Source organism: Adiantum capillus-veneris, chromosome 22 (genome assembly GCF_014529385.1).
Source record: "Adiantum capillus-veneris isolate H3 chromosome 22, ASM1452938v2, whole genome shotgun sequence".
NCBI lineage: Eukaryota > Viridiplantae > Streptophyta > Polypodiopsida > Polypodiales > Pteridaceae > Adiantum > Adiantum capillus-veneris.
The window spans coordinates 122,008,926-122,025,298 of NC_140952.1; the positions used below are offsets into that span (position 1 = coordinate 122,008,926).

Sequence of the window (16,373 nt, forward strand, 5' to 3'; positions counted from 1 at the left end):
GCGAATTTGGAAGCTTCCGAATTGGGAACGGTGGGCGAACTTTGAAATAAGGGTAGCACGTTCTAATTAGGTGGATATGAGGGGAGCCCCGAATGGGAAAGGGCAGGGTGAATAGAGAGGGAGGGACGAATATGAGCAGGGGCGAATTGTGCAGAGGGCGAATAAGGAGGGAGAGGGGGGACGAGATTGTAGAAGGTAGGGTGTATTGGTAAGGAGGGAGGGATTGGGAGGGAGGGCGAAATTGGCAAGAGAAGGTGGATGAATTGGAAGGGAGGAGAGGGGACGAATTGGAAGGGAGATGGGGCCAATTTTTAGAAAAAAAAGAGGGGGACTAATTGGTAGGGGACGAATTGGAAGGGAGGAGAGGGCCCAATTTTCAGGGATGAATCTGAGGGGGGGCGAAATTGGCAAAGGGACGAATTGGAATGGGGAAGGAGCGAATTGGGCAACAAGGGAGGGTAGGGTACGAATTGGGGATGGAGGGGAGTTGGACGAAAGGGTAGAGGGTCTAATTTGGGTAGGGCTAATTCCCGGCTGCACTCGCTAAATTCAGGACGGGCGAAAAAGCCAGCAGGGACGAATTCAGGAGGGCGAATTTGGCCAAGGAATTGGGACGAATTGGGAGAGGGCAGAGGAGGGCGGATATGGCAAGGACGAATTCGGGCAGCAGGCAGCAGGGACGAAATTGTGCATGGGCGAATTCAGCAGAGGGCTAACTTGGTAGTTGAAAGGGGCGAAGGGTGAATTGGAGAAAGGTAAGGGGACGAATTGGGAAGGACGAATTGGGAGGGCAGAGAGGCGAATTTGGGAGAAAGGGAGGTGGACGAATTGGGAGGGTAGGGAAGGGGACGAATTGGGACAAAGGGAGGGGGACGAACATGGAGGGGAGGGGGGACTAATTGGGACAAAGGGGAGGGGTGAATTGGAAGGCAGAGGGCGAATTGGGAGGGACGAATGTGAGTCATAGGGCTGTAGCGCGGATAATGTGTCGTGCTCTCTACAGTGTGGGTGTCCCCCAGTGCAATGTGCGTGACAATCTCACTCAACAAACAGAAAGTCTCTCAACAGAATGAAATACAAGAAACAATGGATAATAATAGAGACACAGCAGTAGACCAGAACATGTAGACTCGACTAACTCAAAGGACCTTGTACAGACTCGGGAGTGGCAGCACACTCAGCTCCAGCCCAGGAATCACAGGTACAAGATGGGGTGTCGAGGCTCAGATGTGCATGGATGGTGTAGCAGTGCTCTGTGTAAGACTCTCTAGACGACTACGTGCAAGATAAGCCCCAACTCCCCCAAAACGACTACTGATATGTACAACCATAAGAGCCACCAACGGCCCATAAATGTCTAGCCAGCTAAGTCTATCTCCAAACTGAGTGGTGGTGGTGACCTGGCCACGACGTCCACTAGACCACCGTAGGTACCCTGCCACGTGTCACTCCCAGCCAAAGGGTCCGTCCAGTGTGAACCAGACCAACTGTAGCTAACTGTCCAACTGCCTGTCCTGTGAAGTGACACTGTAGCAGGCTACAGGTTGCCCGCCACAAGACTGGTCACCGTCTCGGTGAGCCAAAACTGAATGAAACTGCAAAAGTAACTATATGTACCATGAAAGATGAGGTAAGAGCACAGTCTTGTCACCCAAGGGAAAGGGTCGTCCCCACTGCTGCTCCAGAAGCTTCCGGATCGGGAGGAGCCATCAGATCAATAGTGTAACCATGCGGTTGCTGTCCTGTGCTTTGCATACCTTGATTTCCTGTGGTTGTAGCAGCCATCTGCTGCACAGCGGATGGGAGTACCTGCCCTGAAGTGAACTCTGGACGATTAGTAACGCAACCATGGCGGTGTGCACCAGCAACACCGTCACAGCAAGGAACACTCTGGCTCTGCATGTGTGGCATCTGGACCTGAGACTCTTGCTGAGCGAAGTACTGGACCTGGGGCTGTGGGTAGTGTCCCATGAACTGCTGAGAGGGCTGAGAGGGACCTGCTGGGTAGTGTCCCATGAACTGCTGAGAGGGCTGAGAGGGACCTGCTGGCGCTGCAAAGGTAGCTGGACTCTGGACCTGTATCCCTGGCCTAGTCCATCCATATCCCACAGTAGCCTGGGTAGACCTGTTATCATACATAAGCATTTCTTGAAATCCTTGCACCTGTGCTTTGAGGTCATCAATAATTCTCGACTTTATCTTCAATGCCTGCTGTAGTGCAAAAATCGTTGCATCTCGATCTGCGATGGCACTCTCGGCAACTCGCAGGGATCCCTCCATAGCTACGTATGTGGCGGAGTGATGCTGGTGGGTTGCAGCTAGCTGCTCCACGCCTAGCTCGATGGTGGCAATAGCAGCTCTGGAGTCCTGAAGCAACTTCTCTGAAAGCTGAAACAGAGAAGTGGAGTCGGTCCTACCTGAAGATCCCTCAGATGGATGTGATGCTGGAGGGCGCACATGTGGCACTGCCAGCGAGCTAAAAGTAGGTGCAGATGGTGGCACAACCGGCGAGCTAGAAGTAGGGACACTCGGTGTAGAAGGTGCCTCAGAGATTGTTGTTGTAGGTGCAGCGAGTGATATGTTGACCGGTGTATGAGTGAAGATGGGAGAAGAAGGAAGAGGATCCTGTAAGGGTGAAGTGACCATCCTGTCCTGAGGAGCGGCAGTAGACACTGGTGTCGGCACAACAGAACCAAGTGTAGCAGTAGACGTATGACGCTGAAGATGTACCCTAGTCTGCTGTCTCTCAGAAATTGGCAAGGAGAGTAGAGACTTCACTGTATCCTTCATCACTTTCGCCTTGATCTTCTTTTTCTTGGTGACTGTGGGGTCTACTTGCATGCTCACGGGTTTCCTTTTCCCTTTCGAGGTTCCCTGTTCCTCATCCACTTCATTTATGTTAATAGGTATGTTTATGATCCATGCCAAGAGAGGCGCCGCAAAACATCTAAAAGTTAACTGCACAGACTGCACTTGGGCCCGAAATCTTTTAGCCCTAGACTGCAGAGAGCTGAAGAGAATTTGGTGGAATCCACATGGGATAGTGTGGATTAAACAGTATAGCCCGTCGCAGTGGGAGAATGTAGTGAGAATATCTGTTTGTACCTTGTCTTCTTTGGCATCCCGAGCCAGAAAGTAATACCTGAAGATTGCGAGAAGCCGTCTGTTTTGCTCATAATTTGGGTGATCCGAGCTCAATAGCTCTTTACATGCTTGAATTGTCGCGTCCTTTGACAACAAAGAGAAAGTGCGAGTAGTAGACTTCACAGCTGGAAAGTTGGTCATACCCATGGCATGGCCAAGCCTTGTAGCTGTTAGCTTGTGGCCCCGGACCTTTGGAAAGTTTTTTAGTAGTTGATGTATCAGTTCTGCTGGAATAGTATCAGGTAAATTTGCATCAGCCAATTCTGTGAGGCCCAGAGTCCGTAGCTGAGCAGTCAACAGCACCTCGCTGAGAGATGGTCGAGGTTGCTGCATATGAAAATGTAATGAAAATGCTGTGCGATTTTTTGAAGAAGCAGGCCTCTTGATTTCATGAGTGATAATTTGCTGCTTTTCTTTTTTCTGAGCCACCTTTGAGTGTTCCTCTTGGTCACTGGATGCACCTGACTCGGAATTGACATCGGAATCATCAGATGCTGCTGAGTCTGCTTTGTAGCTCTCATCACTTGGGTCACTGGAGGTAAAGTCCTCTATGTCATGGCTACTGCTGCTTGCAGATACTTCATCTGCTTTGCTCTCTGATTCTGCAACCAAAGCTTTCCTCCTCTTCAACTCTACCTTTTTCTTGCTACTTCCTTCTTGCTGTTTCTCCTGTTGCTTGCTACCCCCTGCCATGTCGAGGTCGGATGACAAACCGAGCCTCTGAGTAGTGAAGTTGACAAACAGAGCCGTTGAGTAGGCAAGTGATGGAAAAGCACTCAGATACAGGCCAGGTTGGAAGAAAAGGCCAGGTTGGATTTTCTTCTGCAAAACGATTTAGGCTGGCAATGGAAAAGCACGTGATGCTTTAGTTTTGCTGCAAAACACAATTTAGGGCAGCAAATTCGAACCAGTAGGACGAACCAGTAGGGCAAGTAGAGGGCAGGTCGAATGTGAACTTTGCGAGGGTATGGCGAGAGGGGTGCTGAGAGAGAGTAGGGGCGAGAGTGGGAGGTTAGGGCGAGAGGGGACGGTTAGGGGCGAGGGTTGCTGTGAGAGGGTAGGCGAGAGGGTGTGGGAGGGGGTAGGGGCGAGAGGGGAGGATAGGGGCGATAGGGGGTGCGGGAGAGGGTAGGGGCGATGTGGTTGGGGTTGGGATAGGTAGGGCGCATGATCACACTCGGTATTCGGTACAAAGTGATAGCAGAAGCAAAGAGAAGGTACAAAGTGCTAATTTTTTAGCAGCTACAATTTTCGAGCAGATAAAAGGGAGGGTAATTTTGACTCATTGGGAGATTAAGGTTCCTACAGTAAAGCCTATATTCTTCCCATACACAGTATGGCATTGGGAGGCCCATCAAGTCAAGTCCTTGATTACACCTTGCTCATTATCCCAATTGCCATCTAAGCAGAGTCCCCACGAGTCCCCAAGCAGATTCCAGTTGTCAGACTGAACAAAGTCACGCAAGAAGCTTGACTGAAAGCAGTTTGGAAGGATCTTAATACTTAACTGCAAATAACACTGAGGATAGAAACCATTAGAGGAATTAGAAGAGTGACTGATTAGAGGAGTCGTCCAGTGAGGAGGAGTGACTCTTGCAGAAGTTCCCGATAATACCCAATTACCAAGAGGACTTAGTGGAGAAAAGATATCTTAGAGGAAAGGCGGAAACTTACAAACATAGCAAAAACTGAGACAGTAACAGAACATCTATTCTGGTGGAAAGCTCGAGGGGAGGAGAGAGATGGGCCATAGAACCTACAGAAGGTGGAAAGTTGCATACCCTTTACTCAGAGGAGTAATAGCACTTGATTCTGGAGCCATTTACTAGTGGCAAAGGGACGCCTTCCAAAGTGACTAACTGGACAGCCCCCTGTGGCAAAACCTCCTGTACTCTTAAGGGCCCTTGCCAAGCTGGAACCAGCTTCTTTGCTTTTTTCAAAAACTTGGCCTGATAAAGTAGCACCAATGCTCCTTGTGTTATTTGCGGCTTCCTGAGATGGCGATCATGCCAGGCTTTACGACGAAGCTGCTCTGCTTCTAGAGCCAGTGAAGCCAAACCTCGGCTTTCCTCCAAAAGGAAAAGACGAGAGACTGCTGCCGACCCCAAATTTCCATTGGCACGAAGACTTCCCACTCGCGGGGACCCTGAGTTGAATTCAAAAGGTGCTATCGCTTCCAACCCGAACGCCAATTGAAATGGAGTGTGATTGGTTGTGGCTTTGAAAGAAGTTCGATATGCCCAAAGTGTACCGTGGATAGCTTGAGCCCAAGTTGATGGATGAAGATGACATGCTTTCCGCAGGAGTGCTATTAGAACCTTATTAGTGCTCTCTGCCTGCCCATTTGCTCTAGGGTAATAAGAACAAGATTTTCTGTGAAAAATCTTGTAGTTGGCCAGCAAGGTAGAAATTGTTTCATTCACAAAGTGACTACCCCTGTCACTGGTGATTTCCAATGGACATCCAAACCTGCACAAAATATTTTCATAGAGAAACTTGGCTACTGTAGTGCCAGTGCAGTCCGTTGTGGCAAGTACCTTTGCCCACTTTGTTGCGTAGTCGGTAGCCACCAAGAGATACTTCTGATTGCCGGGTTGGGCAGAGGGAGTAATTGGGCCTACAAAATCTATGCCCCACCTCTCAAAGGGTTGCCATGCCATAGAGACCTGCAGAGGACGGTTTGACTGTTTGCTTGGTTTAGGGCCACAACGCAGACATACATCACATACCTTTACATAGGCGATTGCATCGCGGAAAATATAGGGCCACCACAAGCCACACTGGAGAATCTTTTGTGCAGTAATATGGCCAGGGTAATGGCCACCAGTGGGACCACTATGGGCATCCTCTAAAATATACTCGACTTCGTGAGGGGAGACACACCGCCTCAGAACACCATCTTGCCCTGATTTGTATAACTGGCCCCCAATGAGAGTGAAAGGTCTAGACTTTAGCAACAGGTGTCTCTTCTGTAGGGGAGAAGCATTCTCAGGGTAGAGGCCCCTAGAAAGTAGATGCAAAACATCACCGTACCATTCCGGTGTGGTATCCACCTTAAAGAGACTGCTGTCCGGAAAGTCGTCAGCAACCCCTGTTGCTTCTTCACCAGTGTAAACGCGAGAAAGATGGTCAGCGAGGACATGATGTTTGCCGGGCCTGAGTACCACTTCGAAGTCGAACTCTTGAAATAAGAGTAGCCATCGCCATACTCTGCCTGCAACCTGCGGCTTGTTGAGCAGATATCTGAGGGCATGGTGATCAGTAATAACTGTGAAGTGGACCCCTAATAAGTAGTGCCGAAATTTTTGCAGAGCATACACAATGGCTAAACCTTCCCTTTCTGTGGTGCTATAGTTACACTCTGCCTTGGTGAGTAGGCGACTTGCATAGTGAACAGGGCGATCCAGGTTATACTCCTTACTAGGCTGAGTCAGCACCGCACCCACAGCCAGTTGACTGGCATCTGTATGCAGATGAAAGATGAGAGACCAATCGGGAGCTACTAAGATAGGCGCCTCTGTGAGGCGTTTTTTAAGGTATGCAAAAGCTTCTGACTCTGCCTTTGACCATTGAAAGGGAACAGCAGCACTGGTTAGACGGGTCAGGGGTTGAGCCACCTGTGTATACATGCGTATAAACCTGCGATGATACCCTGTGTGGCTTACAAAGCTCTGTACCCCTTTTGGGTTGATGGGAGGTGGTAACTTTAAGATTGCCACAATCTTCTCTGGGTCAGGAGCTAAACCTTTAGCCGACACCACATGGCCTAGAAGTGTGCCTTCAGTAACCAAAAAATGACATTTGTTAGGATTTAGCTTTAGACGCGCCTCTCTGCACCTGAGGAAGACATCAGAGAGCTGAGAGAGGTGTTCCTCTAGGTTTTCCACTGGGTTTGAACATTGAGCACCTGAGAAGGTCGAAAAATCGTCCATGAAGATGCGAAGATGGTAAGCAGAGGACAAAAGATGAGATATACCGCCCTATTGAAAGAAGGTGGAGCATTTTTCAACCCAAAAGACATTCGAGTGTATATAAAAATACCCCAAGGAGTCACAAAAGCCGTTTTCAGTTGATCACCTGGATGGATGCCCAACTGATTGTATCCACTAAACCCATCCATGAAACTGTACAATACATGCCCTGCTACATCTTCGAGCACACGCTCGGTGAAAGGTGTTGGGAACCCATCTGGGATAGTTACCTTATTTAGAGCACGGTAATCGACGCACATGCGGATTTTGTTGGATTGCTTCTTCGGCGCTATCACCATGGGTGATAACCACTCAGAGTGATCCATAGGTACTATGATCCCTGCCTCTTGCATTTTTTCTAACTCTGCCTTGACCGCCTCAGCATACTTCGGGTTGAGCTTGTAAGCTCGGCCTCTTACAGGATTAGCCCCTTCGACCAGAGGTATAGTGTGGACACCCAATTCTGGTGGAATCCCCTCTAAATCCTTGTAGGACCAAGCGAAAACATCTTTAAAAGAGTGAATGAAAGAGACGACCTGATTGAGTAATGCGGGATGCTCCCATAACCAAGCTGCTATCAGTACGGGCTGAGGGTTGTCAGGATCTCCCAGGTTGACTTCTCTGACCGGGTCTGGGGTTGTAGCTGGAGAGGGTGCGTCTGAAGATGAGAGGTGAGCTGCCTCTTGGAGCTTCAAGACATCATGAGCAGGGGTTTGATCGATTGGAAACTCTACATACTCTTCTTGTAGCCATCCCTGTGGGAGCTCCTCGAAGGGAAAATCTTCCGATAGAGACAACCTGACAGAGTGCTTTTGCATGGGGTCCAACTTGGGAGATGCTCTAGAAAGAGGAAATCTTTGGCTAGTGCATGCAGAGGAGATTTCTTCCCCCTTCGGTGATGTGTGATAGGTTCCCCAAGACCGAGGGCTTCCATCGGCGGTTCATTCGACGCATGAGAATGTGGGGCTGACACACTTACTTCTTCGACTGTTGTACTGTCTGCTGTAGGACTTTGGACATCGGTGTCCTCCTGAGGATTTTGAAGAGAGAGTGTAACTGGCGGCACAGGTAAATTTTGAGTAGAGACCATGTAACATGGCATTGAAGTGGTAGCTTCCAACCACTGTAGCAGGTCCTCGTCAGACCTGTCAGGTGCGATGGGCTGCTCAGGGTCAGGGTTGGACTGTACTGTCAGTGAGCTGTGCTGGGCCACTAGATCCATCCCTCCTTCAAGCCGGATTGGTTGCATTTGGGAGCCGGGAGTGGATATCCACATGGCGTCGTTTCCCCAATCATGAAGTGCCTTAGTATGCCGTAACCAGGGTCTACCAATCAGCAACGGAAATCCTCCCTCCACCTGAGGAAGACTGACCACCACAAAATCCAAGCTAAAGGTGAAGTCTTGTACCTTCAAAGGCACCTTCTCTATTATGCCCACAGGATAGACTGTCCGCTGGTCTGCCAATGTAACAGTGAACGGAGCAGAGCGAGTAGGCTGCAGACCTAAGGCTGACATGGTAAATTCAGGCATTAGGTTGATTCCAGACCCACCATCCAATATGACGCCTGAGAACGACTTCCCTAGAATAGATACAGTAAGACGTGGACTTTTATAGTCGGTGAAGGGAGCAGCCGGATAGGAAATCAAATAGGACTCTGAGGGCTGTACAGGGAGGTGCCCGCCACTAGGCCCTGCCCCCAGGTACAGAGACTAAATGACTAACAGGGTGTCACTTCTAAGTGTTGCGTCGAGCCTTAGCATGTCGTATAGTGACACCTGCTGAAAAGAATTTTTCAAGATGGCTTCTGCTGTGGGCTTGGCACCTTCGAACTGGGCTCCTTTTGTGACCTTAATCTGTTCCAAGTCAGCCACTGCTTCCAAGAAGGCTCCATCAATGTCAGATAACAAGGAAGTTGGTTTGCTTTGAGCAATTGGGAAGGACTTGTCCTTTGGGTCAGGTAGACCAGAGTGAGGAAGTGGAGACTGGCGAGGTGGACCTGTGGGTAGACTGAGACCAAGAGCTGCTCTTTGTGCCCGAGTAAGGACACCAGTAGGCTCCTCCACTTGCAGAGGCTTAACCACATGAGTAGCAGGTGAAGGTTGAGGCACGGTGTTCACAGTAATCAAATTTATCTTCGAAAAGGTGAATTCGGGCTGGTTCTGAGTCGAGCCTGAAGACGTGGATGCCCTTTGCTTAGGACAATCCTTACTGTAGTGATCCTTCGAATCAGGGCAATGACGACAAGGAGGGGACCCCTCGGGTAAAGGACACTTGCTCTGATAATGCCCATATTCTCCGCATCTGTAGCAGAGTATGGGCCGATTGGAAGGACAAAACGGGGGACGAGGTGGTTGCTGCATGGAATTGGAGGCTGAGGTGTAGAAACTTTGGGGAACTGAGGGAGTACTAGCATGATAAAAACTGTGGGGTGCAAAATTGTTGTGCATACCTTGCTGCATAGGGGGTGTTGTCAGCAGAGGAGGCAACTGGTTTTGATGGCCGTAGGGTGAGACCATGTTGGGTGCAGGTGCTAGCCCTTGTTGGAGAGGACCAAGATTTTGCCGTATTTGACGCAATCCCTTGAGGTAGTAACACTCTTTATCCTCATGTCCAGATTTTTCACAGAAGTGGCAGTAAACGCGAAGGGGGCATTCCTGTGGGGGGTGCCCTGGAGAGCGGCATGAGCTACACCAAACCATAGCCTTAGTCTCTTGCTGACACTTGAGCTCTTCTAACTCGCGCTTAATCTGTTCCAATGCCTCATTATGTGTAGGCTTCTCTTGTCTAAGAGAGGACCTCTCCTCTTGAAGAGCTCGTTGTAGTTTTAGGGCTTCCAGTTCCCTGCGTAAAGAAGTGAAAGGATCAGTAGGACTACCTTCTGAGAACACAGAGGGAGTATCTATGTGAAGAGAGTTGTTGAAGAGCTTCCTAGCTCCCTCTATTCTAGTAGCAGCTGCGATGAACTCGTCGAGAGTGGCGTCGGGTCGGAGACTCTCTCGGAGTTTTTGCTGAGAAGTTTTGGGAAGCGCCTTCTCCACCCACTTTTTAACCATGAATTCACCGGGTTGTTGGGGAAGCTTGGCCACCAGTGACTTAGTTTTAGTCATAAGCTCCGCAAAAGTCTCCTCAGGCTTGAGCACCATGTTGGCCAACTCATCCAACACCTTCTCCTGGTAGTCACCCGGCCTGAAGGCTGCACAGAACTGCTGTCTTAAGGCTGCCCAAGTTGCAAAATGGTTCTCTGCAAATTGGCTGTACCATTTATCTGCTAGGCCATCCAGGGTGGATGGAAATAGTACCAAGTAAGCATCTTCTCTGTTCAGCCCACGTCCCCTACAGAGAGATACAAATCTTCTTGCATGGTCATCAGCATCTTCTGAGGACAGCCCTTTGAAGGTAGGGAACTTGATGTTTACCTTGGCTAAAACACTAGCTAGTGGCTCCATGATTCCTTGCTGAGAGCAAGTCTGTTGCACAATAACTTGCTGTAGCAGAATAGGAGAGAGCTTTTCTGGAGAAGGTGATCGCGAAGATGGGGAACCTGATGACGAAGGAACGGGTGATGTGATATGTGGAGGTATAGGTGATGAGGTTGAAGGATTTCTACAAGGCGTCAAAGGTCGTCTTCTGTGATAGTACTTCAGAGGGCTCAGTAGTGGGCTTTGACGCTCAACTGACCTCCTTGTATGTGTCATGCAGTGACCTCCAATCCAACCAAGCTTTGGGCCTTTGGGTAAGAGAACCTTGAACTGGCTAAAGACTGGTCTAGACTCTACTAGACCAGACGAGTGACTAGACTAGCTGGACCAAGGACGAGGAGGACGAGACCAAGGTCTAGACCAGGCAAGTGACTAGACCAGTTGGACCAGGGACGAGGGACGAGGAGGACTAGACCAGGGTCGAGGGGTCTAGACGAGAGACGAGGCAAGTTGGACCAGGGCGAGAGGGGACCAGGCCAGCAAGGCGAGAGACTAGACCAGCTAGATTAAGCTATCAAGGGTGAAACTGGACCAGACCAACAGGCTGCACAGGCGAAGCGAAGAAACCAGCTACTCAACAAAGTGAGACTTCAGTTGAGGTCCCACCGTGATCGCCAAAATGAGAGCACCTGTAGCGCGGATAATGTGTCGTGCTCTCTACAGTGTGGGTGTCCCCCAATGCAATGTGCGTGACAATCTCACTCAACAAACAAAAACTCTCTCAACAAAATGAAATACAAGAAACAATGGATAATAACAGAGACACAGCAGTAGACCAGAACATGTAGACTCGACTAACTCAAAGGACCTTGTACAGACTCGGGAGTGGCAACACACTCAGCTCCAGCCCAGGACTCACAGGTACAAGATGGGGTGTCGAGGCTCAGATGTGCATGGATGGTGTAGTAGTGCTCTGTGTAAGACTCTCTAGACGACTACGTGCAAGATAAGCCCCAACTCCCCCAAAACGACTACTGATATGTACAACCATAAGAGCCACCAACGGCCCATAAATGTCTAGCCAGCTAAGTCTATCTCCAAACTGAGTGGTGGTGGTGACCTGGCCACGACGTCCACTAGACCACCGTAGGTACCCTGCCACGTGTCACTCCCAGCCAAAGGGTCCGTCCAGTGTGAACCAGACCAACTGTAGCTAACTGTCCAACTGCCTATCCTGTGAAGTGACACTGTAGCAGGCTACAAGGGCGAATTTGGGAAATAGGGGAGGGGGTCGAGTTTGGAAGGGAGGGATTGAGATTGTGCGTTCGGGTCCCACCGTGATCGCCAAAATGAGAGCACCTGTAGCGCAGATAGTGTGTCGTGCTCTCTACAGTGGGTGCTCCTCAGTGCAATGTGCGTGACAATCTCACTCAAACAGACTGGAAGCAGGAAACAATAGACAACAACGCTCACAGACACAACAACAATAGCAACAGTAGACCACACAAATGACTCGACTATCTCAAAGCACTGATACAGACTCTGGCGTGGCAGCACACTCAGCTCCAGCCCAGGACTCTTAGGTACAATGGGGGTGTCGAGGCTCAGATGTGCAGGGAGGGTGAAGAAGTGCTCTGTGTGTAGAAGATAATCCCCTAATAATGCCAAACCACTACTCATATGTACAACCATAAAGAGCCACCAACGGCTCATAAATGTCAGCCAACTAAGTCTATCCCGAAACTGAATGGTGGTGACCTGGCCACGATGTCCACTAGACCATCGTCGTATCCTGCCACGTGTCACTGTCCAGCCTAGAGAGTCCATCCGGTGTGAACCAAACCAGAACAACTGTACCAACTGTCTGTCTTGTGAAAGTCACACTGTAGCCCTGCTACAGAGACATACTACCAACATGATAAGTATGTTTGGTGATATTATATAAAGAAAAGACTTCTATGCATCCACATGCGGCCTTTAATATCAAAAAATTCTTAAATACAAAAAGCTTGCCTTGGGTCAAGACTCAAGGTACCACCTGGACCATATTGTACTAGAGTGTTGTTGGGGGGAGGGAAGAAGTGTACCTGTGACATCATGTCGACCCAAGTGCCGTGTGACCAAAGTGTACCAATGGAACTGTGTCGACTAGACTACACCTATGTACCTATGGGACTAAGGTGCCAGCTGTGGCACCTTGGTCCCATAGGTACATAGTGATGTGACATCATGTCGACCCAAGTGCCGTGCGACCAAAGCGTACCAATGGAATTGTGTTGACTAGACTACCTATGGGACCAAGGAGCCGGCTGTGGCGTGGCAGCAAATTGCCCATCATGTTCTACCATTATAGATGAGAAGGTCGAAATCTAATAAGGATGGTCCAAAATGTTGTCACCTACCACGTCGGAAGATGCTCTGCCTGATCCTGTCTCCTTTATGTCTTTGGCCTAAAGAATCACTTGATCCTCAAACTTATAAAGCTCCATTTGGACTGTCTGTAGTCTTAAAGCCTCCCATGTTTTTATACCATACGGTGGCACTTTATGAGATTGAACATGGTGATTGTGCCTGGAAAACTTCCTCCATCACCATCTCTCGGCTCCTCACCCGCCCCAGGTCTAGAAAAGAGCACTTTCGTTGTAATTGGTTCACACATCCAATTCTTTGGGGAGGGAAGGGGTATCCCACATCAAAGAATGGATGACATTTGTGGCTCTTATCTACTTCTTGTTGATGATCTGTGTACCCTTTATTTCATTGTATTAAGGCACTTCTACGCATATGTTAGAAACCAACATAATATGGTTTTTTTTAAAAAGGGAATGTCAACCTATTACGTTGGCCTTAATTGCCACCCATCACAATCTTGCAGATGCAAACGTTAGATCTCATGTAATGAGCTTGCAAAAAACGAACTCAACCCTTTGAGCTCCCAGTCCAATCAAGAGCCCTGACTTGAGCTCACAGAAATTGTAGCTCGTTGAACTGACAAAGTCTGAAAACCCTCTCAAACAAGGAAGAACATCAATAGCTGGGCTAGATCTCCTCAAACTTAGCTAGCCAAATTTACCTTGCCATGTCCCAATCTCTTGCAAAACCATATCAGAAAAGCTGAAGCAATCACTCTCTCTTCATTTCTAAAAGTTTTGCTAGTCTTGGACAAACATCTTGCCCATTTAACATGTGTCCTCTCCCTAGATTTAAACCTCTGCAGAATCCCTAAATGACTTATTCAACATGAAGGGGCCACCTGTTAAAATATTTTCCCAACAATGCTCCTTTGTATCAGCCAAACAAGGTGTAAGCATGGTAGTTGAGAGGAAAATTGACTGAAACGCTTTACACGCCATAAAACGTCCGAAAACAATGCTTTACACCCTATCATCTGCACCCAGAAAAAACACTGTAAACACCAATCTTAGAGGAGTAACCTAATCTGAAACTTCATCCAGAATCCCAAATTTACCCGCACCGCATGGCTACATAATAGCAAAACTGATCACTAGGGTCTTCATGCCCTTATAACCATCAAATCCTGCCACAACAAAGTATGTGGCATACTGTCAAAAACAGCAGTAAACCAAGCTGTGCCAAGAGGCCTGATCATCAAACTTATACCTACCAAAGACAGACCTGCTGCACTCCATTTTCACCCGTCTATCCCTTTAATAATTTTTCAAGCACATTGAAACTTATTATAGGCTGTCTTAATTATTATTCACAGACTCTGGACAATGTACGGGATATGGCCACATCTACCGGATTCATGCAATGCACGAAATTTCCTCCACCTCAATGATAGTTAATACACTTTCGTTATATATTCATATATGTAGTTCCATATTCTGTTCACATTGAATCTCTTACCTCACCAGAATTGAGAAGGTTATTAATATCTTCGACAAATCCTTCATCTTTAATTTGGGTGTCACTAAAGAGGAATATGCTTGGTAAACCTGGATCTGCACCTGATTTATTAAGCATATTTTTCAAGTCTTCTCTCCATTCAACCATAGTATAACTTCTGCTGATCTCCACCTAGATTAAAGGAGTTGCATTACTCAAATTTAGTGTAAAAAATAAAGCTCAATTACTTCTGTAATACGTAGAAAGTAGAATCATGCAAACCGAGTGGTAAAACATTCTGTGTGATCGCAAAATTATTTACAGCAAACAAAATGCTGAGATATTGAAGCACCTTTCCAAAAATTCCATTAAAACAATGGCTGAAATACATAGTGCGCTCAACATGAAGTGCTGAAGATGTATTTCATTGCTGGCAAAGATGCACCATTGAATTATGCCCTCATTTAAAAATTTCCCCTTTGGCTTGTTCTAGACGTGACTGGTGCTGGGATAAAAGCCTCTTAGGCATAAATATACAAACCCTGTGATGGCTTCTAGAATCCATGATTCCATAGAGGTGCTCCTTAATGCTCGTAAAAGTCTACTAGTATCCTGTCAATATCTGCTTAGAGCATGTCTCATTTGCCATTCACAGCCCAAATATGGCTGAAAGTAATGACTAACAAAGCCCCTTCATTATTTATCAAATTGCTGGCACTTCTTTAGTTTTCTTATCTACTGAACAGAAAAGTAATGTCTTTTCCAAGCAAATAGTCAGATAATGTATATGCATAATACCAACTTCAAGTTTGTCAAATATTATACATCTGTGAGCCACGATTCGAGAACAGAGATAATTAACATGTTTCCTTCACTCCAACAACACAATCCTGTTTAACTTACTTGGAAAACTTGCATGGCACAAACGCTAGCTGCCAAACGTGTAAGACTCTGCCGACCACTTCCACCCACTCCAACTAACAACATATGCCCTCCTGGTTGTTTGAGAACTCTGCATATTCGAGAGACATGTTCAACCGCAAAGAGAAAGATTGCAAGGTTCATTGGCCTTTTGCTGACACCATTGTAATCTCTTAGATAGTTTTCCATGAGTGAAATGAGGCTTGGCACATTAAGTATCTCATCATAAGTACGTGACTCAATGTCTTCATTGGTATAATCTCCAAAAAAGCATCTGTATATACAGTTACATGTAGCACAATCAGCGGTGATTTAGCTGTTACCTCTGTTCCTGCTGAACAGCTGTGGTTGCTAGCCGGTTGTAGATGTCTAAAATAAGTTCAGTATTTTAGTCATAATAATTTTGGCAAGATTATGATATGATATGATCACGGTTTGACCCCTCATTTAAATGTCGAAGGAAGACACAAGAAGACATGAACCAAATAAGACTCCTATTGCTTGAACTTTCTTTGAGACAGCTAATAAATGGAAGGCCTATTCCACCTTCAACAACATGTCTTAGTAGCAAATGGGCAAAATGGCGCATTTTACTGTTGTGGTTAGTTTCTTCAATTTTTCATAAATGTAAGACTTTTTCATAAATGTAAGACTTTCCGTACAGGACATGAATGTTTTCAAAGAGGAGTTAACGAAGGAAACAGTCTCAACAATCATGACTACATTTGCAAACCAAAGAGCTTAAAGTCTACCTCCTCATCTCTATTTGTCCAATAGTTGGTGAGGAATCAGCAAGCAAGTGTGAGAAAAGCTTTTCAAACTCTTGATGGAAGTGGTTTTTGGTAAGCGTTTTGAGATACTCTAGAAGCCAGTTCCGATCTTCGTCATCAACAAGGCGATCATAAAAGACGCGTAGTACTTCATGAACCCAGAGTCTAATAAACTGCTTTGCACCTTCAGACCCTTGTGCTACAGTTGAAGGCTGTTGTAACATCATGCCCTGATTAAAGAAAAAATTTTCATCAGAATTAGGAAATCTAGTTAATTGTTGAGGAGAAATAGAGCCA

At 47.3% G+C, this 16,373-nt stretch overlaps 1 protein-coding gene across 9 annotated transcripts in view; it reads right to left on the reverse strand.

Moving 5' to 3' along the window:
* Positions 1–16,373, reverse strand: part of LOC147430133 (uncharacterized) — a 213,446-nt gene that overhangs the window by 26,695 nt on the left and 170,378 nt on the right. For 8 of the 9 annotated variants that reach the window (XM_086494644.1, XM_086494643.1, XM_086494642.1 and 5 more), the window contains 3 exons: positions 16,059–16,306; positions 15,289–15,580; positions 14,407–14,577 (listed from right to left, as the gene is read on the reverse strand). In XM_086494644.1, coding sequence (XP_086350770.1) covers positions 14,407–14,577; positions 15,289–15,580; positions 16,059–16,306 — 711 coding nt within the window. The remainder of the gene's footprint in view (positions 1–14,406; positions 14,578–15,288; positions 15,581–16,058; positions 16,307–16,373) is intronic. The other variant, XM_086494647.1, reaches the window with a different exon arrangement.